The sequence below is a fragment of the Callorhinchus milii genome, unplaced genomic scaffold (genome assembly GCF_018977255.1).
Source record: "Callorhinchus milii isolate IMCB2004 unplaced genomic scaffold, IMCB_Cmil_1.0 Scaffold14, whole genome shotgun sequence".
NCBI classification, from domain to species: Eukaryota; Metazoa; Chordata; class Chondrichthyes; order Chimaeriformes; family Callorhinchidae; genus Callorhinchus; species Callorhinchus milii.
The window spans coordinates 6,775,982-6,802,833 of record NW_024704755.1 but is presented as its reverse complement, the minus strand read 5'-3'; the positions used below and the strand labels follow the sequence as shown (position 1 = coordinate 6,802,833).

General features: G+C 37.5%; 2 protein-coding genes across 5 annotated transcripts in view; one reads left to right on the top strand and one right to left on the bottom strand.

Annotated features, from left to right (window-relative positions):
- Window positions 1–4,597, top strand: part of zgc:165481 (uncharacterized protein LOC100073327 homolog) — a 33,489-nt gene extending 28,892 nt beyond the window's left edge. Inside the window, exons 1-2 of one of the 2 annotated variants that reach the window (XM_042340521.1) lie at window positions 704–857; window positions 3,694–4,597. In XM_042340521.1, coding sequence (XP_042196455.1) covers window positions 3,706–4,431 — 726 coding nt within the window. In that variant the 5' untranslated portion in view covers window positions 704–857; window positions 3,694–3,705 and the 3' untranslated portion in view covers window positions 4,432–4,597. Of the gene's footprint in view, window positions 1–703; window positions 858–3,693 lie in introns of those variants that run through there. The other variant, XM_042340522.1, reaches the window with a different exon arrangement.
- cep89 (centrosomal protein 89) overlaps window positions 1–26,852 on the bottom strand; it is a 33,861-nt gene that overhangs the window by 6,926 nt on the left and 83 nt on the right. Inside the window, exons 2-19 of one of the 3 annotated variants that reach the window (XM_042340517.1) lie at window positions 24,906–25,012; window positions 23,853–24,026; window positions 23,360–23,564; window positions 22,205–22,307; window positions 21,272–21,297; window positions 20,711–20,768; window positions 20,056–20,160; window positions 18,112–18,330; window positions 17,657–17,799; window positions 17,108–17,158; window positions 16,380–16,463; window positions 16,002–16,105; window positions 15,158–15,273; window positions 14,749–14,929; window positions 14,036–14,203; window positions 13,437–13,578; window positions 12,621–12,710; window positions 528–697 (exon numbers count right to left, since the gene is read on the bottom strand). In XM_042340517.1, coding sequence (XP_042196451.1) covers window positions 528–697; window positions 12,621–12,710; window positions 13,437–13,578; window positions 14,036–14,203; window positions 14,749–14,929; window positions 15,158–15,273; window positions 16,002–16,105; window positions 16,380–16,463; window positions 17,108–17,158; window positions 17,657–17,799; window positions 18,112–18,330; window positions 20,056–20,160; window positions 20,711–20,768; window positions 21,272–21,297; window positions 22,205–22,307; window positions 23,360–23,564; window positions 23,853–24,026; window positions 24,906–25,012 — 2,246 coding nt within the window. The remainder of the gene's footprint in view (window positions 1–527; window positions 698–12,620; window positions 12,711–13,436; window positions 13,579–14,035; window positions 14,204–14,748; window positions 14,930–15,157; window positions 15,274–16,001; window positions 16,106–16,379; window positions 16,464–17,107; window positions 17,159–17,656; window positions 17,800–18,111; window positions 18,331–20,055; window positions 20,161–20,710; window positions 20,769–21,271; window positions 21,298–22,204; window positions 22,308–23,359; window positions 23,565–23,852; window positions 24,027–24,905; window positions 25,013–26,852) is intronic. The other 2 variants (XM_042340518.1, XM_042340519.1) reach the window with 2 other exon arrangements.

Below are 26,852 nucleotides of genomic sequence, written 5' to 3'. Positions count from 1 at the left end.
AATTCCTCCCTACCCCCACCCAAAATGGGAGGATTAACTGACGGCCTTCATTTCACATCACATCAAATCAATATCCCACAGCTGGCAAGTTGAACATACTGATATCCTCACTGAAAGCAGGATATTATTAGAGCGAGGATAATTCAGACAGCAGTAAAGAGCTTGGATCTGATGCTGCATCGTAGACGTTCAAGCTTTCAGCTCACAAGCAGATTTTCCCCCTGAACAATTAATCTATTTGTTTACAGAAACAAGCAAAACTATTAGCCAGCAGTCTGGCAACAGGATCTGCAACAATGACCGACTCCAAAAGAGAAAAAAAGACATTATCAAGGCTAAGATAACTGAATTCTCATTTCTGCCTTTTGTCTGCGAGTGTGTGGGTTTGTGACAAATTTAATCTGAACAAGGTAGTACATTCATCGAGACACCAGATGGGAATAATAGAACACAGGAGCCTGCAGCTGTGCATCTGCCCAATCTACCAGTCTGCTCTAATTGGTTTGCATTGGCTGTGACGGGTTTACCTTTTCTGTTCAAGCACTCCATCAAGGGTTTCCTGCTTGTCTTTCAGCAGTCGCTGGAGGTGGCATATTTCTTGCTGGTACTGAGCAGTCTTTCTGGAAAAGTCCTCTTCTTGTTCCTTCATACGATTGTTGATGTCTCCAAGCTTCACAGTGGCTTTTGTTTTGTACAACTGCGTGATTTAATGGAGAGACACTATTCCTGTCATTTTAATCTGGTGCAATGAGTGCTTACAACTAACTCATCAATAACCTGCTGGCCCGTGGATCAACTGTGGAAAATGTACCGTCCTGGTTAGAAATTTCAGTTGTCTCAATTATGACAAATCCCAGGTAGGTTGTTTATACTTTCTATATCAACTATTTAAAATAACCTTCAGGTTTCGATTCGTATTTAGGTCTGTAAACATTTTGCCCCCCCCCAAAAAGGTTTCATAGTGATAATAAGAGCTAATATCTCATCAGAAGACTTTAATTTCAATTCTGTTTGTTTTCATTTTGCAAATTTTTAAATTTGGTTCTACAGAGTCTTGCTTACGATGTAAATTAGATTTCTATTTTCTTTAATGCTCAAGGCTGTTTTCTCACAATAATTAGGAATGAACAGAAACCGGAAATATTATTCAGAAATAAAGAGACTTCAGGAGCATTCCACTAAAACTGCTACTTTTAACCTGGTGAAAGCACAAGCAATAAAACTATTGGGAATTAAAAATTATATAATACTTTAAGAACACCCATTTCTTATTCAGATAAAGCAAATTTGCTGCCTTTTATTTCATATTAAAGCAATGTCTGCAATAAACCACACAAGGTGTTGTTAAAACTCATGACAAATGTACAGTTTGACATAGACTTGCCTATAACAAAGCTCCTTTCATAAGTAGCAGACTGTCATGATGCAATTTGTTCCCTATTGAGGTGTGGTCTTCATCCAGCTTCAATGATGTAAACAAAAGATTAGATGCCATTATGAAATGATGAGCTGTAATTGCACTAAAATGATCAATTAGAAATATCGATGTACCGTGTGGATCCATTTTGTCTCCTTTACTGCGAGCTACCTTGGCAGGGGAAAGAAGCTTAATTTAAAAAAAAACTGAACTTAGATATTCTGCATAATTATTTTTAATAAAGAATCCAGGAGGCCATCAGTCTGTATAAATTCAACACCTTTGACTCAGCTGGTATAATATAGCGAGTTCTAAGTTCATATATTTTATGAAGCATCGCTTGAAAGCAAAGTATTCCTTCAGAGTGAAGGAAGGAAAATAATTCAACATGCCTTACTAGAATAGCACCTCCTGCAGTCAAGTCCTTAATACAACGGTCGCAGAGAACTTGACAGTGTCCTGCCACCCTGGCTAAAAGAAGTGGTAGAGTGGGATAGAGGAGGATAGAATCTTCTATCCTTGAAGACTGGGTCATCTTCAAGGATGGAAAATGAGGGGGAGGGAAACATGCCATATTGTCACACGTCAAAAATAAAGAAATCAGGAAGAAAAATATGAATGAAATGCTACATTAAATACTGAAATAAATGCTCAAATGGCAAGAGTACCAAAACTATTTTTTTTAAAATCTCTGGATACTCTCAATATTTTCAACTCCATCAGTGATGGTACTTTTTGTACTTTAAAAAAAGGTGTGGCCCATACCAAATTTTACAATGTTCACCCTTCATAAGGATGGATGAAAAACATAATCCATCTGAATAAGCTTCCATTCACGAAGCAAATGATAAACCCTGGAAATAGAACTAACAGGCAGAGTGTGTTGCAAAAACACTGAAGGATCGATGACTCAATTTAATTTAAAATGGTTCATGAACTCTTCTATCACAGTATTTTTCTCCCCTTGCAATTTGACTGCACTTGCCTTCATCGTTATATTTTCAGCTTGATCTATTATTACACGGGATCATCGTAAAACAACACCTTTCTTTCAAATTGGATTGAATCAAGAATATGCAAATTTAACTCATTTCCATTTCATTTGAGAAAATGTATTCCTGATTGGCAGTTGGCAGCTGAATTCAGGCCAGACGATGGATAAAGATCTCATCTAAAAAATGTCCCTCTATTGCCATCCTCACTTTGATCAGTACCATATCAATCATAAATTTCAAACATCCAAGGTTCAAAGGTGCAAGGTAATAATTCAGTAGTTGCAAACGTGCTTAATGAATAGATTTATGAACACAAATATGCAATAGTGAAAATATATTTTTCCAGTAACCTATTGCTGGTTTCCATTCAGTAAACCTCAAGTTTATTGAAAGGCAATATCATAGAAAAAGCAATTATAGCTAAAATTCTGGTGACAAAATATAAGCAGAGAGAATATAGAAACATTTTATAGCACCTTGTCACATTGAAACAACTAAAAGTGCTTTCAGTTAATTATTGTACAATTTATAAGACTGTTTAACTACCTATCCTAAGGATAGCACTTTAAAAATACGGTACTTCTCCCATAGGGCACTATCCTATGCTATAAGATCAAGTCCTGGCACAGGACCTACAAAAATCTGACCCAGAGGTGACAGTGCTCTCTATTGACTAAAACTGACATCTTTCCAGATTACAACCAATACATCATATCAAGTATCATGGCATTTACTATATAGAGATCATCTAGAATTGTACAACATATGGAAACAACTGAATGCACTTCCAATTTGGCGAGGTCATTTTCTTACTCAGTATATTCCTAACAGAGTAGGTTCTATATTTGGAATTTGTCATTGGAGCAGTATTTGCAGTCATGTGCACATTTCAGCAACTGAAGCAAAATGCACTTGGTAATGCAAATCAGCTATTTTCTTAAACGATAAAATTTTGACCCTGGAGATTATATGTAGACATTTAATAGACTTTTGTGCTCTCAAAGGTGAGGGATGCTGGAATTTGATTCCAACATTTGCTTCAAATTAAAATGTGCAAAGTGAGAATACTGTAGTGGAGAACTAAGTTTGAAATGGTTGACAAGAATGAAACTAGCATTTCCAGCTATTGTATATATGAATGAAAACTGCTGCTTAATGACATGGTCATAGATGCAGATACGTTTCTGTTTCAATCAATCAAAAAATAGCTTGTTTGTCTTTTCAGGCTAGAATTTGATTGGATTTTCTTTTTACAAAGCGTATTTTTTCTTTCTTTCCCAGTATGAATTAAAGATGAGCTGCACTCGCATTGAAGGGGAGGAAAAGATTTCCAGTGATGAACTGGAATGCAAAATTTGCTACCAAAGATACAATGGCCACAGTCGGAAGCCCAAGATCTTGGATTGTTTGCACAGAGTTTGTGTAAGATGTCTGAACAAAATTCTCGACATAAGTGACAGCACCCACAGCATTAGCTGTCCCTTTTGCCGTCATGAGACCGAAGTCCATGAAGATCAAATTGCAGGTCTCCCTGACGATGTAAACATCATGTCCAAACTTATGGTCAGAGACAGACCATCGTGGAATTCAGACTCCAAAGAAGTAGTTTTGACGCCAAAAAACTTGACTTCTTCCAGTCCAACCCATGGGTCTTCTAACTGTTTAGTTATTACCATAATGGAGGTGCAAAGGGATTCCCCAAGAACTCCAAACAGGAATACCAACTCTGATTACTATTCACATCACAGTCTTGATTCACCATCCATTACATCTCAAAGCCGGATTGATCAAGACTTATTCTCTAAACTTTGTAATCACGTGCCAAAGATATTACTGTGGTTGCTAGGCTTCTTCTACTTTGGCTCATTGCCTCTTGGAATTTATCTTCTAGTGATCCAGAAAGTGACCCTGGGGATTGTGAGCCTCAGTCTCGTTCCTTCCAGTCTGACTGTGTGCTTGGTCTATGGATTTTGTCAGTGCCTCTGTCAGGGTATATGCGATTGTTCACCCAGAAGCTAATTGGTACTGCCTAACAGTTCAGCAAAGTGACAAATTCAGCAAGAACCCCAAGTTGATATGTTTGTGACTGCAGGTATCTGGAGAACAAAGTAACTGCTGGCTTCAGATCAGGTTTACATTTTGTTCTGTCGATACATCCAATTGATAAATTTAATATCATTGCTCCTCATAGAGAAAAATATATTTTTTAATTACTGTATTTCTAATTGAAATTTTTTTGGATCATCAATAAAACATTTTAGATTATTCAATGGTAATTAAGTTAAATAAGAACACTTTTCCATTTTTTATGAATTTAGTAGATTAGTCATTTAGTCACCTGGAAAGCCCTGTTTATCTTAATTGAGTTATTAAGTCTTCCTCACAGTTGGAATAAAAATACCACTGCAGCTACCCATATGGTTTTCCATTTATACCACATGCTAAGTAACTTCAGCATGTGGAGCGAATGGCACATACATTTTCCTTACACGATTGATTAGTTGTTGAATTTTCAAGTTTATTTTCTAATCATATTCCTTACTTCAGTTTATGAAGAGGATCCTCAGAATCAACAAATAACCTTCACTGGATGTTGTGTAAGATTCCATTTCCATAATCAAATCAAATCTAGAACCAAATTCATCAACAAAGCTGTATTTGTGTCTGTATACACCCCCCCCCTTGTTATCAAAGTTATCTGTCAGTGTATAAATGTTAAAGCACAATAGTCATAGACATAAATTCCAATTTTGCCAGTAATAACTTGTTGACTGTAACCTTGCTCAAACAATTACCTGCTAACAAAGTGAATGGAATAGTTTCTCTAATAAAAGAGAAATCTAGAAGATCAGGGTTTGCTGGCTACAATAACAGCTTATTTTCTGCTTCTCTGTACAGTTGCAATGGTACTAATAATCATCATCTGGATAATTGTTTGAGAAGCATTGCAAAGCATTTTTAGTTTAGTAGTTTCCATGTGCCTTGTTGCATTTGCAAATACCTGAGCAACATATTGAAAATGAGTTTGTTAGTTGTGCAGTAAACTCTGGATAACTCGACCCTGGCTTAACTCATCACTAACTTAAGTCGTTATGCCATCAGTATCTCGGCTGCTTCCCATATAACCTATTAATAAGAGACATGGCTTTCCTCGTCGCTCCCCTTAACACGCTGCTCGTCGCATTGTGGAAATTCTTGTAATTACAACGTAAAATTGATCAGATAACTCACATATATTCTGTGGCTGGTCCGGGTGTTCAGGAGAGGTTGCATCTGGTCTATTGAAGGGCTGTGCTATGGCTTCCCATCCTTCTCCTGTCAAATACCTCTGTGATTCATCAGAGCATACATACCCAACCTCCGCAGAGCACCAGCACCGAGGTGTCACAGGTGCTCGGCTGGGGTTCAGTACACATGCTCAGATGCATCGCAGAGGTTTCTGGTCTATTGCAGGCCTGTACTATGGCCTCCCACCCTATCCTGTGATGGATACACTGTGCACTGTGAATATTTGTTAATATTTGTCATTGCTTTAGTATGTAAATGCTCTTCTGTTTGTGTGCTAGTTTTAACGGGGTTCATGACAATGACTTAATCAAATAAAACTAGAAAAAATATTTTCCATTTGAAATGTATACTGTAAATTCTCACCAATAATATTTAATGCAATGTCGATTAACATTAAAAAATAGAATGTTTGTGAAGTTAAAAATGACTTTTTGAATCGCTGTTCAAATCTGGAAAAAGTAACTTTCTAACCCTTCTCCTGAACCCTGAGTGAATCTTTACATTTCTGCTGATTCCAGTCAAATTGTCCCAAGAACTTTACCACGTTACAGTATATACCTATCTCCATGAAAGATTATTTGCCGTCAAAATCTCGAAACTTTCTTGTGATATGCAATGCATAATGCTTCGACAGAGATGGAATTCTGGATTCCAGAAACGGTGGACAGGAACTCCATTTCTGTGATTTATTTTGCAAACTTAACTTTAACATCACAGTGTAATCAGTTCCAAAAAAAAACCAATTGCTTTACCTCATCAACGTATTAAGTTAGAAATAAAATGAGCTTCTCCTAACAGCCTGATAGAAGGCAGACAGACAGAATTCCCACTGTTTGCGTGTGAGTGGGTGTTAGAGAAACGGTCAGAGAGAACAGTCTACATATCAGCTTTGATCCCCATGCAGTCCAATAGCCTTCCTGTAGCAACACATCTCAAGCAGGGAACCAGAAAGTGATTAAGAGCAGCAATGTTGTCTAATTTTCTCTTCCCTAAACTCACGGGATGGATTGAAGATTTCTACCACTAACTCAGCAAAGATTGGTTTCTACCGTGGACTACCTCGGCTATTATGGCTCAGCTACTGACTCACTGACTAGTAACCATAATCAGTTTGTTTAGTAGGAATCAGCATTTACATCAACTCCAAAGGTACTGAGAAACACACCTTTCTCAGAAAAAAACATGCTAGGCCAAAGTTAGGCTGTCACCCTCTGCAACAATGTCATGTAAATATTACAATTCTTTAGATTTATCTTTTAGATTTCACAAGTTTGTGAAAAGGAAAATATATTCAAACAGATGCAAGCAAAAAAGTATCCTTATTTTAAGAATGATAACCAGAAACATCAGAGCATTTGAAACATTAATGTAAGCTACTCTCAAGTTCTACTTACAGCAATCTTCAACTCCATGACTTATATATCGTATTTGTTATTACAATCAGAGCACTACCAGTTTCTAGCCTTGTAACCTTCAGAGATGAGCCAATTATAATGGTCTATGTACTTCTATCCTGATGGCCATCTCAATCAGCAACGCTGATTTCTGAACCAAGAGGGCTGATTGTGATTGATTCATTCATTTGCTAAATTACATAATTTCTCTCGCTGCTGTTACAGACTCTTCTTATCACACATACCCCTCGCGATGTTGCTCCTCTCCTTCAACTGATGGCTTGCCTTTGTACTGTTGTTACCGTGAAAATGCATCAAATAAATTAATATGAGCTGTCTGTGGCTACAAAAAAAATTAACAGAATGATAGTTTAAGTTATTATAATTCATGTGTGGAATCACATTTTAAATTTCACTGCTGTTTTTTTTCTGGTGAATTTGATGTTTGTAAAAGACGAAATGCTATCCTATGTGATGAGCGCTATACAAATGCAAGCTGTTGTCATTGTTGAGACATCAAAGTTCTAGAGAAACTATCATTTTCACCTTTCCATCTAGTGTCGGCACCAATCAGTCCCAAATCAGACGCAGAGTAAAGCTTCCTGCATACTTCACCAGTAATGCGCTTCAACCCCAATTTCAGACAAGTGTGCTATACTGTTCCAGTGTCACATTCCATTTCCAGAGCGGTCATCATACTTCATATTAGTTATGAACAGTTTGTGCCCAAGGAATTGTATTTAGAATGCTCAAAGTGGTTTGATGTAGGATTTTTAGAGCCATTGTAGAAGGGTTCTTTCATCCTATCAGTTTGGCTTCAAACCAAGGCTCCAGAGATGAAAGGAAAACATTCTAATTCACAACAACATAGTCCTTAGTTACTGAAGGGTTGATAATGTTATGCAAGTAAAATCGTGAATTAACATAAGCAAATATTTAGATGTCTTAACACAGTGCAGCCTTTGTTATTACGGATCTTGAAAAAGCACATTCCACATCATACTGAGATGGAATATTGGATGTGACCACAAACATGCTGTAACAATGGCCATTTTTGTGGGAAAAGCAGGCGGAAAGCAACCAGGCCTACTATGCACATGCACAGTTAATGGAGTCCACAGTGTAACAGTGTTGTACGTGAATTTGTACTATAGTGAAACATATTATAATGGGACTGCACTGTATTTCTAAACATGGTTCAGAACACACCATTACTTCCAGAATATTAACATCCTGCGTTGCTCAGTCAGTTGAGCTTGGAGTCAGCATCACCTTCCAGTATTTAAATCAGTTGCCTCAAGCACTTGTACTAAACTTGGATTCAACTTCACAATTTGGAAAATCATGCAGTGATGGAAGACAGATGTCACGAGAATCTGTTAGCAGTAAAGTTCTGTGACACTCAATTCAAAATGAGTCTGGCATTAATTCACCAGCCAAATTGATCTGGGGAGGCTGCCACTTGAGATGTAATATTGTTGAAAACCTGTGCAGAACTATACAGATGAAAACCATACATCAAAGTCAAGAAATTCAATAAAACACCCCCCAAAAAACAGTGAATTGCAACATATTAAGTCCACCACTTTTTTTAAAAAAGATTAAAAATTAATAAAAAAAACTTGCATCGATCGAGAAAAAAATTACTTCCAAGAACCATTAGCACTATATTTAAAGGGAAAATTGGCTATCCCCCAGGGGAAAGTCACATAATAACAACAACAAAATTACATTTGTATAGCACCTTTTACATCAGAAGGATGTCCCAAGGCGCTGGACAGACAAGAGTTTCAGACTCGAGCCGGGGGTCGGAATCGGGGAGGGTGAAGGGCAGGGGTGGGAAAGCAGGTAGATCGAAAGCACGATCGAAGAGGAGGGTCTTGAGATGAGACTTGAAGGAGGCAAGGGAGGGGCAAGGTGGAGGGACTGCGGGATGGAGTTCCAGAGGGCGGGGGCAGAGTGGCAAAAGGCCCACCTGCCAAAAGTGGGGAGAGCGAGGAAGGGGACGTGAAGCAGGCTGGAGCCCGCTGAACGAAGGGAGCGAGCAGGATGGTGGGGGGGGTTAGGTTTTATATATATATATATATATGTGTAATATGTATGTGTATATGTACATATATATATTTCACTCCGGTGAATGCGAAAGCTAATTAAATCCTTACTTGTAGGAGTAGTGCAATCGTCACACAAAAACAGATTGAATTCAGTTTTGTTTTCATGGTACGAGAGTCAGAAAAGAAAATATGTATGCAAATCACATTTATATGAGGTTAAATTACAAGTTTCCCTATGTCAATCACAACTTAGAAGTAAATTTTCCAGCATAAGCACTTGCACTGCAATCTTCACATTTCAATTTTCTTTACTTTTTCAGAAAATAGAGAATTGTTTTTCAGAAACTGAAAATGCAGCGCCCCCTATGAGAATTAATCAAAATTACCCGGTTAAATAGGACATTGATATAACTAAAATAAATGCATAACCAATCTACAAATTGTCAGCATTTATACTGATTTCACAGTCATTATGAGAATCAGACTTGTTTGGGAGCACGAGGAAGCATTAAAGAAAATGCAGGATCGCCCACAGAACCTGCTCCATCCATAGATAATCTTCCCCGACTCGAATTCTACTCCATGTGTTCAATCCCCAGAGCAAAATACTTGACAAAAATTTCTCCCTCGAACCCCAAAGGCAATCGAGAAAGTTCCAGAATGCTCATCCACACTTACAACTCAAGACAGCTGCTTTCTACATGAGATTTTCATATTTCATAGCAACATAGGTTCTATCTTCGCTTGCAACCAAAGGATCCAATATGGAATGTAGATTGACCCACAGACAGACATTTCGTCTTTATTAGTATAGATTCTTATATAAAATTATACACATAAGGGGAGGGAGAGGGGCTAAACCCCAACTCGAGCCCCAGGCTTCACCCTCCCCGGCTAGTCGCTGCCAGGCCTCGGCTCAGAGGAACCTGGAAACCCAGTGGCCTTACCGACCCAACCGTCACCCGTCACCGGTCCAACTCCCAACATGGCGCCGCCCAGGAGCAGCAGGAAAAGCAGCCAAATGTCTGCCATCAATGCCGCTCGAGGCAACTTCCACTTCACCACCTCCATCTTGTTCCCTCTGCTTCGCTTCGTCTGAGCACATGTGTGCTCTGTGACACACAATGCAACAGTACCACTGAGAGTCGGCACGGCCACTAACTGTAACTGCAGGGTACATGTAACTGCCATGTATGATGTATGATGAGCTTTTTTTTAATATAGCTTATCAACGATAGGAGATGCCTGAAAATAATATGCCCATGACACTCCCCCTGCAAGAACTTTGATATAAATAATGTATAAATGTATGTCTCTACACTAATCGATTATTGAGTTCTTACCAGACACACAGATATACAGATATTACATGTTTATTAGTATAGATAGATTTGATTAGTTGCCCCATTTCAGATTATTAATTATCACAATTTTGGAAGAAACTGCTAATTTCAACTCGTACGTGGACTTGCATGCCTTAAATATACCAATTAACTAACGTACTCCTCAAACCATTATTCCACAATGGAATCTCCTGTGCAACAATGGGAACTCATTCAAATTGATGTAATGCACTGTATATCTCGGCAAAGTGTGTGGATAATATGGTTAATTATTTTCCTTCTAATTTACATTCCATAATCTCACAACTCTGCTATCACTAATGTTTGAGCCACCTTTTCCTGATAATCATTATGGGCTTCTGACCAACCAGGCCTACAGATTGGGAGCGCAACATCTAGATATGTCTCCAACAGAAGAAAGGAGAATTAAGTCTGAACAAAAGGAAAAGTATTTTTATGACAACAACTGTAAATTCTGGTGTAATGTCACCCACAGATGCTGCCTCAACAGGAGTTCATTCAAAAAATGATTGATTTGGTTTCTTTCCCCAACACTCTTTTTCGCTCACTTTATCTTAACATGCAGCTGGGAGAAGATTGCACATTTAAGATATCTTGTAAATATTTTAATATTTTCCTACTTGCTTTTATTACGGTATAGTTGCAACTTCCTCGTAACCTGGCAAATCGGTCCAAGACAAAGTATTGAGTCTACGTAAACTTCGGAATTCAATTCAACTAAAATAAATGATGATTATAAAATATTTTCACTAAGCGCAATAAAAATTGGATTTCAGAGTGCTAAGAAAGTCTAATCACCGAACAAAATATACCTTGACCAACAACTAGGACAAAACATTTATACTTACATGGAGTGGGAAAAGGGATGAGAATATATTTGTTCCTCTGTAGACAAAATAGTCTTTTCAGCCTTTCTTTCCCTTGTAAAGGCATTCTCATCAGCGTCCAGGTGAACCAAATGTTTGGAGAAAGGGCTTTCCAGAATATTGCTATGCTGATCATTATAAGGTTTAACTTAAATGTACAGTACCGTGTGCTCTGAATGCTAAATAAGTATAAATGACTATCTTGCTATATGTTATTTGGTGCAGTCTTTTCTCAACAAATGATAAGCAACCGTGCAATAACCTTCACAGTTGCTTTCTTTTCATTAGCATTTTAATAATTTAAGAGCTGAGAACTAAACCCAGAAGGCAATTAAAACAATGTTTGCTGATCAGTAACACGCATTTCAAAATGTGGATCAAAATTTAAATATTCCAATTTTGCTCCAAAGATGATTTAACAATTTTAACTAAGAAACAGTCGAGACATAAAATCAAGGAACAGTCAAATTTGTATTAACCATGTTGACTTTGCTGAGTCAGCAAATCTCAGCTCGAACAGCTCATACAGTACTCATTACCTCGGATTATACTTCAAAAATGACACTTGGACAAGTACCAAATAGTGTCCAGAAACCTTGGAAATACCAGTAGAAGAAACAAAGAACTCTAAAATGTCTTTCATTGAGGATGGGGAGAAGAGAAAATTCATGAGCTGGAGGAAAAAAAAACCAAAGAATATTCTAATAATAACTTGATCTGCAAATTCTCTGGAATGAGAATCTGGAACGCATTGCCTGAAAGGGTGGTCAAGGCCGATTCGATAACTACTTTTTGAGTAGGACGGGTTTCCGGGGTTATGGGGAAAGGGCTGGGAAGTGGGATTGACATTAATTGCTCTATTCAAAGAGCCGGCACAGACTCGATGGGCCGAATGGCCTCTTTTTGTGCTGTACAATTTTATGATTCTATGATTACAATTTTCAATTAACATACTTGCAATCAATTGTCGATTTATGGGAGCTGTACCTCCTAATGAAGCCAGTATAATCATGTGATTGTAGACAGGACAAACTGAGCAGTTTAGTAATTATAGAAACACTTCGTTGGAACTCAATTTATATAATATGTTTAATAAGCTTATTAAATGAATCAATATCACCTTTAGTTCCAGTTCTGGTACAGATACAGAGACCGTCACACCTAGTCTGCTTAGGGTGTCACTTAAATCCATTCACTGCCCTCACCAATGTCAAACACACTTTTGAAAAGTGAAATCCATACCTTTACTTTCTCCTCCAATTTGCCCAGCCGGACATTGCCTGCCATTATTTTGTTTAAAACTCCATGCTTTTCGTTCTCCAGGCTTCTGGTCTACAGTAAAAAGGGCAAAGGAAGGGTTAAGGGCTTGGCCCGTTGAAAGCTTCTGGGGCAAAATAGTAATAATCCTTTCACTTGATATAGTGCTTTTCACGTCTCAAAGCGCTTCACAGAATATAGTGTAAAGTGAATTGACTGTATACTTGCAGGCGAAACGTGGCAGGCAATTGCATACAGCAGCGTCCCACAAACAGTCGTGGATTAAAGTGACCAATTTTTTTTCTCTCTCCTTGAGGGATTATTATCAAGCGTGTGGAGTAAAGAAACTTACCCAACGTGTCGCCCTGCTGGGAATTGAACCCAGGTCTCTCGCTTGCAAGGAGAGCACTCTAACCACTGAGCTACAGGACTCCTACTAAAATAGGTGCAATGGACAAAAAAACACAAAAATGGACGAGACAGGCTTAAAAATATACATTCCTTCAGCAAATGTAAATTAAAAATAGTTTCCAATAATATTATGGTATTAGAATACTTAATCGTAGTTAAAATTATTTAGGATTGTTTTTCCAACCAACCTTGATTTCCAAATTCAACACCAGGCAAATTGCTAACATACTGTCTCACCGATGGATACAAAACAATGTGCATGAATAGCATGCCCTTTACACAACGTAATGGCTTGGAAAGCTTCACAGTGACGAGGTTGAACATTGAGCAAGAATAGGAAAAGCTTTGAAGGGAATCTAATCTGAGGGAAAATTTAAACATGTCATTTACCACATAGACAAGTTGGTCACGTTCATAAGTGGTCTTTTCAGCGAGACTAATAAGGTTTGCCAGGTACTGGTGAGCTGCTACTTCCTTCTCCATGGCTTCTTCAGTTTGTTGTTTCAGAAGACCAATCTTCTTCTGTGAGATCCTGCAAGTCATATTTTTGTTGAGACAGTTTGGTGAAAAATAATATTTTCCAAAATACAAGGCCCTTTTGCCCCGAGTCAAGAAGGTACATGCAACATAGCTTCCAGATGGTGAGGTCAAGCAGGGACATGTTTTAATTCTTGTTTATAGTTACAGGATAGCAATTGAATGCACCCGATCATCATTCATTTGAGCAGCTAATACTGGACGTGTTAAACTTAATTATTAACACCTACACAACAGTGGAGATTGACTGCCTTTCAAGTGAAGGTAACCTCCACAAAAGCAATCCAAGCACTTAAATTAAAGTTATATCTCAGCCATTCATTTAGAAAAATTGTGATGGTATAAAAACATTTCCCTTCAGAGTAAATTCAAATTGTGGATCACAACTTAGATCTCAGTTTCAAACTACCTTAGTAGAAAGCATTTGTGGTCAAATGTATAATTAATTATACCTGTTGGACTTCTTTGCTTCCTCCATCTCTGCTTCTAAAGTCTTATTGTCAGCTGTTAATTCTGTCTTTTCTAAGAGCAGACTCTTTTTCTCAGCTTGAAGAGATGCAATTCTTCCCATCAGTTCCTCAACCTCTACATGCTGTTTTTCTTGCTCCAAGTGCAATTGTCTTCAGTGAGAAAAACAAATGATTCATCTCACATATAAAAAGAGTGCCTCGACAATCAAAATATACAGTTCAAAACCACTTTACAGTATATCCTGTAAAGCGCTTTGAGACATCTCAATGACATGATAAGGCACCATATCAATTGCAAGGATTATTTTTATTATTATTATTACAGTAATATATTCTTGATTCTCAAAGTGAACATATCCTCTTCAAAATAATGTTGAGATCCATACTGATACTGAAGCATCGGGGAACGCAGAGAAAGGGATATCCTATCTCACAAACTATTTAAATAATATGATAACAACAGCTTGTGGATTGCCACGCTTTATGTCTAAGGCAGAGTGAGCCACCTAAATACTCTGCACTTTTGTTTTTACCATTTGATCTTATTTGTAATCTATGCACTCCATTGTTACCAAACCACAATGAGTTCTTCGTATAAAGTACTACACTATAGGCTTGACTAAAATAGTGTCAAAACAGTTTTATTCTAACACCCCTCCAGCCTTGAATTTAACATGTGGAAATAATTTATATACCGTTTGAGTTCATTCACCATTGCAGAATGTTCATCAACTCCCATTTTATTGTCAAGGTCTGCTCTTAGCTGTTCATATTTGGAACGCAAGTGTTTCAATTGCTGTTGAGTCTCCAATAACTCCTCTTGTTGGCTTTGTTTCTCTGCTTCCAACAGCACCAATTGTTTGGTAAAATTGGACGCTATCATATAAAGAAAAAAATGAGTTATGAACAATCTTAACTATTTTTCAAACAATTTATTTACCTCGATAGCATTTAACCCAATGACATTTTAAGACTGCTGGTTTAAAATAAATCCTCATTGGATAAATGGGCTAATGTAGTTGAACAAGGGAGAATCAATTTGTATATATAAATTTCAAGCTGGATTTTACTTTTATAGGGATCTTGAGCAAGAAAAATAATCACCTTCTTGTAAGTGTCTGTTATGACTATCTTTTGCTTTGGCCTGCTGCACTTCAAGCTGTTCCATTAACACCTGGTTTTCTTCCAAAACCAACTTTGCCTGATCCTGCAATTGCCGCCTAGAAAGGCAAACAAAATAAGCTCATTAGCTACATGGCATCCTGTACATATTCTAGTGAGTACAAGCAAAATAACTTATAACAATAAAAGAATTGTGTATGAACAGATTTGCAACTCAGTAGTACTTTATGAGGTGGATATAAATTATGCAATTAAAATTATGTTTTTGATTTGAAAATGATATGTTTTGTGTACTACACTAAAAATAAATGCAGCTTTGTGAGTAGTTTAGACAAACACATTTCTTGCTTTCCTCCATCTTAAAATATTTTTGAAATCATTCACTGACATATCCACCTGGGGTTTTATTAAATCAAAAAACATTCTGTTAATTAATTAAGAAGTCTTTTGTTCCACAAACAAATTAAGTTTGTCATTTGGGGATCCTCTTTTATCATTAATAATATCATTAATACAGTATCAACTTTATTGGATCTATATGTAACATGTACATAGAACTCCACAAGACAAATCGTCAACATACTGGGCAAAGTATTAGAATTAAGATGCATGTTGTTTTAAAGATATCTGTCTTAAGGCTGATATCTCTTTATCTTATTAGATCCGTGTTGACATTAAAAGAGTCCTACTGTTTATTTGACAAGATAAATGTAGTATTTCCTTGACACTTAGTTGTTCAGAGTCATCAGTATTCATTCCATTGTTCACACTACTTTCAGCAAAGCTGTATTTCAACACGTGAGGCACAATTAGCTGCGAAGCTTACCATTCTCTGCTGCTCACAGCACCACTCCTCTCAAGCTGCTGGTGAAGCTGGTTATTCTCACACACTATCTCTTCCACACGAGCTCTGAAGTTCTTCATTTCATTCTAAGTGAAGAAATTAAGTCTAGTGACAAGAGGCAACCATAAATCTTATTGGTTTGGGCAATAATTAAATCATACAACGTCCACCTGAACAGACAAGACGGGACCTTGCTTTAATGTCTGATGCAAAAAGGACAGCACCTCCGACAATGCTGCACTCCTATAAAACTGCACTGAACTGCCAACCAAGACTACAAGGTATAAGAGACAAAGAGGACATATGAGGAAGAGATAGCTGACATGTACACAAGTCATGTATTATCCATTAACAGCATACCTCTTGTGCTTTAATTACATCATCTCTTTCTCTCAGTTGGTCTTCATAGGCCAACAAAAGGGGTGACAAGTACTTCATATCCACCTATTGGTGAGAGAAAAATCAAAAAAATCAAAAATCAATCACCCAAATAAAATAATTTAAAACAACGACTCTTTGCAGTAAAATATATTTCTTGATACTTGATACTTCAATCGATACAATGGAGTCGAAATAGCAATTTCTGAAACTGGAAGCACATAGCGCTGACATGTGAAGTTTTCGAACACAATCTACTTTAGGAATGGAGATCCCACAGGTCAGCGTGATGTACTTCTTGTTACTGAAGGGACTGAGCACTTTACTATTTTTTCAGAAATCACCTCATATTAGAGCCCAAGAACGTTATGCATAAAGCATCAAACTTTTAGGTTAAATGTTGGGAAAGGCAGTGCCAGTTGGTATAGGATTTGCACTTTGAATTAGATTCAATACAGGATCATTGAAGATGGTTACGGAGTTGGAAATCTTCATAAGGGTTGAACTTGATCATATACGTAATCATTAATTATAATTGATAACTGGAAGATCAACATCTGCATGCAATACAAAAGGGAACCATTAATGTTAAAGTTAGATATGTGATGGAAAGCTGTGATTCGTATTGCGTGCAAAAAGTTGGGAAAAAAACTAATTTTAGTGACTGGGAGTTGGCAATCATATCAGATTTCAGTAAATAATGTACTTACAAGCCAGGGTGGGGGCGGTCCCGTTACTGGGAGGCTATGCCTGTGCGATCCCTGAGAGGGATAAAAAACATGAACATCAGCTATCTCGCCAACAGGAAAGATTAGCTACCAGCATTTAAAAACACCTTGAATATGTTTTCTGCAGTAGTTCAGTTCCTTTTCGTTTTACATTATGCATCCAATTCTTAAACACGTGGTTTAAATACAGTATGTATTCACAAGGTGCAAATAAACACATAATTAGAGGCATAAAGACGCTTCTTAAGCTGCTTAGTCTTAACATTGTCCAATAACTTCAGTCACCATGGATACAGTTATTTGAATATATCCATTGGAACATTTTAGGACAAAGAAAGCCAAAACGTAAAAGCCAAAATGCCTTCTGGTGATTGGGTACAATTGGTAGTGGTCGGAACAGTCCACAAAATACTTATTTAGTTATTTTAGTAACCAATACATAGGCATATAGAGAGCACTTGCTGAAAACCGTGTGTTGCATTATTCGTGGATTTCTAGAGTTCGGAGAATGTGTTTAATGTCAGTTTTCACCTCTTCTTTAAGTAAAGGTCTGTATTTGGCCTGGTAGTGGCTCAATTCTACATTTAATCGGTGGATGGTCACTTTCATGGCATCGTTTTCGTCCACGAGCTGCTGCGCATGTTGCCTCAGAGAAAGCAGCTCTGCCAGTTCATCTGGAACAATCAAAATGCTTGGGCTGTTAAAAGATTCATTTCAACTCAAAGCCTAAGCTTGAAAACCGATGTAGAAGCTAAACTTGATGACAGATACATTTCTAAAAATGAACCACTCTCCATTTGGGGACAAAAATAGAATTCAAAAAGATGTTTAAGAGAACAATCCAAATCTACATGTTACATTACACACCTCATGCACATTTACCATTACTGTGTATAGTTCACTCTAGAAATATTAAAAAGAATAATTTGATCTTATGTAGCTGCCAATTACTTTCAAACTTTTGAAGGAGGAAACATATTTCCCACCTTCCCTCGGCAGACTATCCTCAGCTTCTTGCCGCTTCTGTTTTTCTTCTTCCAGTTGTTCCAGTTTAAACTGCATTCCCTGCAGCTGTTGCTTCAGGCTGTGGGCCTCACAGACCATGGCCTGATTACTAGAAACCAACATCTGATTTCTATCTTTCAGTTCTTGTAACATCTCCTTGTGCAGCTCCTTCAGTTCTCGGTTAGCCTCATCTGTTAAATCTAGAGCATTGCATGCAACACAGCACAGAGCAGTTCACCGCAAACACATCAAAATGAAGAGCATTAATTCTGGAAAGCCCATGAAAATAAACCTAATCCATATAAACTGAACATCTGAAACTAAACCGTTTAAAAAGCTAATCTATTGTTTTTTTCTGCAATTCATCATATGGTTTATTCAGTCATTTAGAATCATGCATCTGAAGGATTTAAGAATCGTGTTTAGGAAAACATCGTTTCTTAAACTAATTATTTATCAGTGAAACAATGTTAAATGCTAATATTCACATCAATGCAGATTACATGAGTATTTTGATGGGAAGCAAGGTTTGGGGCTGAACTAGGCCAATGTTAAAAAAAATGCAATAAAAAATGAATATCCCAGTCAGTTATAAGGATCGTTTTCTCTGAAAATTGCATTGAGAATTCAATTTTTTTAAAAAAAATGTAACTGCCATTTGAATAAATTAAAGGTGTGACTTTTAGTTTTTCAGTCAACCAATTAGAACTGTCAAAGCAAACGCTCATAAATCATTAGCCTTTCTTAATCACCCAGCTTTAGAGTTAATAAGGTTTCTGCACACTGTCATCTGTGCAATCATTCCACCTGATTAAAAAGCAATGCTTGTTATCACACCAAATTATGGCGAGGGGACGGGGGAGGAAAGGAGTTTACCATTCAGGCAATTTAAAGTGGTTGAACACTTGATCACCCCATCCGTCAAGTCAGTGACTTCCACAGCTCACGTAAAATTGCTCAGTTCGGTTTTCATTCACTGTACTGTAACATGAAGTTTAACAGAACAAAAGAGAAACCAAACAGCATCCATTTGTCCTGGAATTCCACCCTCTTTGGGTCAATGATTAGATTCACACAAAGACCCACAACTAAGAACATTCCTCTCCAATAGTTGCACGAGATTTGGCAAGTGGTGACTCACAAAAGTGAGGAGGGAAGTCTCGTTATCCTAGTGCCAGTGGATGGGATTTGGTATTTGCCAGATAAGATGACACACAAAATGTTACATTTGTATTGTAATGGTATTATTCAAAATAAAACTTAAATATGTTCATTAGATCCAGGTGACCAGTTTTATGGAAACAGTTCAGGTAAGTTTGATGTTACAATTGATTAAAGGTACAGTTAATTTCATTCCACTTTTCCCCTGAGAATGGAAACTTATTTTTCCAGCAACTCTTGCCCTGAATTAGAGGGAGATGGAAAGAACTTCTAATGAAATTGGATTTCTCTCCTGTCATTTGTTTCTTCTTTCATATAGAATTTTATTTTAAGAAAGTGTGTTGTTTGCATATTAGAGTAGATTAACAAGAAGGTATTTGACTTGCTGAATATCAGATTAATAGTGCCACAAAATGTATTTGAAATTTCAACCATTCTTTACAGCACCAGCTTTAGGTGAAAAAGTGAAATGGTATCATTTATGAAAAAGTATACATAATTAAACAGAAACACAAATTTAGAATCAATTTGGCTGAAATTTGCCCATCAAAAATTGATCAGAGTATTTTGTATCTAAAAGCATTATTCATCACCGCATCCCACCAGAGATCATTCACCAAAGCAAAAAGATACAAAAATATTCCATTGATTCAATACTGGAAAGGCTTTTACTAACATTTTTTAGATTTACTGTAAGCAAGAGATTGCAGGCTCCCGAGTTTACGCTGTAATGAACAAAACACTTATTGAAATTATTCCCCAACCTGATTTACTTTCCGCTGTATTAACCTTCTTCCTCGCTTTTATCTTTTTCTGGGTCAAAGCAGATGATGTTCTGGGAGTTTCAACGCTCGCATTGTCGTTCACGTCTGGAGAGAAACACTCAAGTCTCATCAACAAATACAGTAATCCACTCACTGTTGTTCATTATTACATATGTTTTTAAGATGCAACATTGGACCTTCTCTTGCCAGAGTACACAAGACACACATATGCCAGGCAGCCATCAATTATGTCCTTCAGTAAATAGTAGCACTTGTTTTCCCATTAATTTTTCTATTGCAATTGAACTGTAGAGTTTTTAAAAAAATGCAGATAGCATGTTACATCTGTGATTTTACAGAAATATTTTAGTGCACATCAAGCAGAGCAAGCGGGGGGGTGGGGGGAAGAAATTATCATCGATCCAGTGTTTAATCACACTTCACTGTGGCAGTTGTTTTTTTTCAACCATTCATCCATTAAATGAAGAGACTATTATAATCTGTGCATCGACCATTTCAATCAGAGAATGGGTTCCTTTTGACACCCTTTCAGGGTACAAGAAAGGGAAGTACACCAGTACCTAGTCTAGCAATTTTTAAGAAATTATGCAGAAACATAACTGTAAGATACAAAAGCATCTCCTAATAATATTACCTGTAATTGGGCTATTCTCTGGGCTAGAGTGTACTTTTCCAACTTTCTCTTTTTGCACCTGGAACCAAAAGTAATAACATATTGGAACTAATATACGGTCAATTCACTTTACGGTCTCTTCTGTGAAGCGCTTTGAGACATCGAGAAGACGTGAAAAGCACTATATCAAATGCAAGGATTATTATTATTATTATACATGCTGAACACAGGTACATTACAATTTCTGCTTGTTCATGACCTTCTGAAGACCAGATTTCTAAACTGAAATATAGTAGAACCACATTACAAGGCACCCACTTATAACACTGGGTTGCTTATAAGGGTGTCCTTAATCGGTCACTGACATAACTTTAGCAGGCTTTCTGTACAGTACAACTGGCCTCATTATACAATGGGTTGGGACTTTATAGACCCCCAAATACCACTTTGTAATGATGTTCCAATGTTTATAATTCAAGAATGAAAAAGGTTTTGAATTTCTTTTCCCAAGTCATCTTTCCCTCTCCCATTTTGTAAATAAGTGTAAAAGTAATAAGTATTGGAACGATGCTGTTTTCTTACCTTACAAGTTTGAACTGGAGGTTTTTCTGTAAGAGGAAAAAGTGTTTAATACAGAAAAAAGTGTATGCTAAGAAACAATCCATGAGAACAATTTTATTCAGACACATTTCCAGTTTCTCTCAATTAAAGACCGAGCTACACGATCACCATCTTAACAAAGGGAATCATGTGGATTGCAAAGAGGACCAAAATCATCCTTAAGAGGATTCCAAATGGCAGCTTTATGGTTGCATAGCCAGAGAGAATAGAAGAGCACATAAAACATGAGCTAATGAAATATAAAGCATATTTGAGGTAAAATCAATGGGATTAAAATCTTCTCAAGGTCAATTTGCCTTGAGCTATTAAACTCAACTCACTAAAATTCATTTCACTGTAAAAGCCATTTGCAAGCAGCGTTGAAGTATAGCATCCTAAAATATACGGTTAACGAGCACAAGCCAGAGCACCGGTCACAAATGAATGAAATAAATGTTTATTCCTTAACAGATAGCCTCATCGATATTAATGTATATAAGTTAACGAGTAAATAATTGAGCAGTGTCAAGTTGATTTTTGAATATCATTTTTAGGGCTTTTAGTTTCCTGTATACTCAACAAGAAGGGCACTATATTTGTACTGTAATTTTGTGTTCAATTGTTAATAGGGGACGATGACATCTTAGGTGGTGAGGGTATTTCTTTTGGTATGGGAGAATCCCATTATAACACACTTTGTTATAATACGGGTTCGCTTGTAGTGTGGATGGGGTAGGGGCCCCAACATTCACTGTACCAGAAAATCCCAAACGCTACACAAATAGCTTCTGTTGCATTCCTTAACTAAGATAAGAATGCACTGGAATATTGCAATTTGTTTATCTCAGTGATCATACAATTACAATACAATATACAATATGATCATACATATTATAAGAAATGATTGTCATTCACCTGTAACATGCCCATGTTCTGGTTCGTCCAGCAGAATTGCAGATACCACATCACAGGAAGAAATCTCAGTCATTTCACTGCTCACAGACACTGGGATTTCCTCCTTAATACAAACAGAGGTTAAATATTTTACATTTCTTAAGTCTCAACTGTTTTAATAAAAATCCTTCTCAACTAATTGCTGTACCGTCTGATTGAGAAGTCGTCGTTTAAATGGATTATCTGTACATTTAATCAGGATGAACTGAGCCATTAACCCTCAATCTGCTACAAACAAGTTACGGTATCTCGACCTCACACAACCAGGCTACAGGAGCAACTAAGGAAATAACTTGCAAATAGGTATCAAGATTTCACATCCCAATCTTTATATTTTGGTTGGCTGAAAACAAAATGTTTGCAAGTTTCTTTGTTCCCATCTTCTCCATCCTCAGAGACGGAAGCCAGGAGGAAGAGAGCAGCTAAGTATGTTTTTAAGAAAAAAAGGTTAGAACTGATAAGTTAGAGTGGTAGATTAGAGAACAAATTAAGCAAATAACAAGGGAAAAGAATGGGGCAAGAGAAAGATGACCAAGTAGAGTTTAAAATCAATTTCTTTAACTCATTTCAAGATAAATTTTAGAGTTTAATCATCTGGATGTGAGAGTATAGCACCACCCAATGGCTATTAAACTTCATGTTCATAAATTTTTAGTTCTTCAATCAGATTTTACTAAAGTTTCAAAAATTACAAAAGGATAATGCTTTTAAATAAGTTGATGTTTGACATGTGGCTCTTAACTCTCTGATGAGCGGTTTGTGTTTCAGGTGTAGCTTTTCACCCCCTCAAAGGATAATGCTTTTAAATAAAATAAATTCAAGGTAGTATCCATTGATCACTTTTCCCTAATTCTGGCCTAACGTAGTAGGGGACTATGCAGAACTAAAGACAAAACTGAGTGGCAATAAGTAACTATTAAAAACAAGATTGTAGGTTTTCTCAAGTATGAAACATTATATTTCTACTGCAATCAAAATAGCTGTAAGTATGGCCTTGTAGGATAACTCCATTTCTGAGCTCAAAGCAGATTTATAATGCCCAATTGTAGCAGATTTATTTTCTAATCTCAAAAATATAAAATGTGGCCTCAGCTGAGATCCTATTCAGAAATTCACCTTTTTCTCCTTATGAGGAACAGCATACACAGGTTCCTGTTTGGGGGCTTCTTGATCTTTTTCTAGAACGTAGTAAAAGTGTTGGTCTTTATCAGATGATTGCTGTTCCAAATCTTGGTCTTCTTCTTCATCATCGTATTCTTCATCAGAATCAGAAGGCAGTGGGAACTGGGGCCTGCCTTTAACCGTACCTTGCCATTCATTCCTGTCCATGAAGAAAATCACTCATTGAAACGATTTGCATGAACTTGCACACGGTTTACTATTTATTGCAGGGTACTACATTTTTTTCAGGACCTCTTTTAGGATTAAACAAAAACCAGTGACGAACAATTAAATTAGTGTCTATAACGGCAAATGGAAAAAAAAATGCAACAAATGCAAGAGTACAAGTGTATTTTTTTTGAGGAGAAATTAAACTTCACAAAAGGTCAAATTAAAAAAGCAATTGCAACAACCACAGGCCAGAGCTGTGAGTTTTCTGTACGATTACCTTAATCCAAGTTCAGTCACACTGGCGTAAGGTTCCACAAGGCTTCTCTGTTCTGAACGGGCGCTGTCACTTTCTGAGTTTGACCTCGGACGCGGCCACGCCAAATTGGGTTGAGGAATAGCGACTGTACGACCAGTCAAACATGACGTTAATATGATTGCGGAAAGGGCCGACCTAAAACGGCAAATAAATGCTATTTGCAACAACAACAAGTTACACTCCTTTCACGTCGGGAGGACAACAGAGGCAACACACAATATAAAACAAAACAAATGCTGGAGGTGAAGAGCAGGTGAAATCAAATGACAGTTGATGTTTGACATGTGGCTCTTAACCCTCTGATGAGCAGTTTGTGTTTCAGGCGTAGCTTTTCACCCCCTCAAACAGTTATAATATCCTGGACTGTCAATCTCAGATTCCAAACGTGACCCACTGTGCATTTCCACCATTGTGATTTAGCAAACTTCTCTCACAATATTGTGGAAACCACGCGAGCACAATGCAGTCATTTTAAATTCAACCATTAGTCGAGACTCTTCAAATTGGTACAACATCTGCATTGCAGTAACAGTGTGCTCTGGTTAATCCTTAGTCGGCAAAGAGGCACCTTAGGCTTACAATTCTGCTCAATTTGGCTACTCTTAAACACGTCTGCTTCCATGTGTGTTAGAATCCCAGCTGACCCCCCAAAAAAAGACCTGTAAAATAGTTTTGTGAAAAGTTGCTTCATTTGTACAGATACGAAAAGTGCCAAAGGAACACATTGTTGAATTAGTTAATAATGTGTTGCTTTTTTTAAATCCCTTGTAACTAAACTTGGTAAGCATCAGGCAAAAACAAGGCAGGATAAATTGTGGTCCACACATTTGCTTGCAATACTACAAAATCAAACAACACGTCAAAGCATAATAGATTTTAGAAGTCATCGAAATGATTAATTAACTTACCTGAGATGAGATTGTGATATGGACAGAGCACATCAGATCAATATTGCTCTAACAACGAGGTAAACAAGCATGCACAAAATGACATGAAGATGGACATACAATATACCTTGGTCTTTCTGGAGAAGGATTGGGGCTGCGAGGGGGAGGGGTGCGGGGAACAGCAGGTCTAGGAGCTATTGTGGCAGCAGGGACCAAGCCATGAGCTATATGTTTCTGGACAAATGATGGAAAATGTTATTAGTCAAAATTAATTGGTGGGAAGGTATTCAAAGAAAAATCACACACAAGCTTCGTTAGGATGAAGAAGATCCCTCAGGTTGTTGGATCTTATTCCCCCTTCCAGAATACCCAACTTCATTAAATCATTAAATTAACATTTCCAAAATGCCTCTTCACAGACTTTCATACAATGAAGTTTGTAAAACAAATTAAAATCCAACATATCAGCTTAATCTCATCCACCAACACTGAAAATTTCAGTGTTGGTGGATGAGACGTGAAAAGCGCTATATCAAATGCAAGGATTATTATTATTATTACTTTACAGTATCCACTTCTGCAGCTTTTGGAAAAACAATCAGGTTGGACCAGGCATGAATAATAATAATAATAATAATCCTTGCATTTGATATAGCGCTTTTCACGTCGGGACGACGTCCCAAAGCGCTTCACAGAACACACTGTAAAGTGAATTGACGTATCCAGCAAAGCAAATGTTTTGGGGAATGAAAGTTTTGCAAGTTGTACTTCCACTTGTGGTTACACTTGGGCTATGTTTGCCACTCCACTATAATTGATTTTGGCAATAAAATTCATATTGAAGATTCACCAAACCATTCGCCTGGTTTGTTACGGTCATGAACCCTATAATGCAGAGCGAGTGCTCTGACCGCTGAGCTACAGGACTCCGGGCTCATTCAAAACATTTGTTCTTTGTATTCTTTCGGATAAACGGTGGTACATTTCAATTTGACGATGTCCACGTTTCTGCTTTGGTGTGTGACCCGAAGCTCGCAGTCAACTGCAAGGCTGGTGGGAGTCCTGTAGCTCAGTGGTTAGAGCACTCGCTTTGCAAGCGAGAGACCCGAGTTCAATTCCAGGCAGAGGGTGAAACCTTGGGCAAGTTTCCTTACTCCACACAGAGCCTAATAATAATCCCTCCAAAAAAAAACAATAATAAATTGGTCATTTTCAATCCACGACTGTTTGTGGGACATTGCTGCGCGCAATCGGCCGCCGCGTTCGCCCACAAATATATATACAGTCAAATTCACTTTACAGTGTGTTCTGTGAAGCGCTTTGGGACGTTCCTCCCGACGTGAAAAGCGCTGTATCAAACGCGATTATTATTATTATTATTATTATTATTATTATTATTATAACTCCATGTTTTACAGCAGAGGACAACCAAGTTGACACCGCACTCCCAAGTCATTCCTCGAGACTGATTTGGTTGGATTTCCAAGTAGCAATTCACAGTAATAATAATAATAATAATTCACAGTAATAATAATAATAATAATTCACAGTAATAATAATAATAATCAGTGATGTCAGTCCAGAGGGTGAGATCTGCAGCTCCACCTCTGGAGATTAATTAACACTCACACAACCTCAACTCAACTCAAAGGCCATTTTTTACAAGAAATACCCACAAACAGCCCCAAAACTTCTTCTTCTTATTATTATTATTATTTTTATCTTCACCCTCTTGTTGTTTCGGGAAACTTCCTGAGTGTTGCGAGAGTGAGTGTGTGAGTGCGTGAGAGAGAGAGAGAGAGAGTGAGTGAGAGAGAGAGAGAGAGTGAGTGAGAGAGAGAGTGAGTGAGTGAGAGAGAGAGAGAGAGAGTGAGAGATTGGAAACCCTCTTATAACTCGTTGGGGGGAAAAAAAAAGACAACTCAATCCCTCTCTGGGCCTAAGGCGAGAGGGAGGGAGAGAGAGAGAGAGAAAGAGGGAGAGAGAGAAAGAAAGAGGGAGAGAAAGGGAGAGAGAGAAAGAGGGAGAGAGAGAGAGAGAGAGAGACAGAGAGAGAGTCAGTGGTCTCACTTAC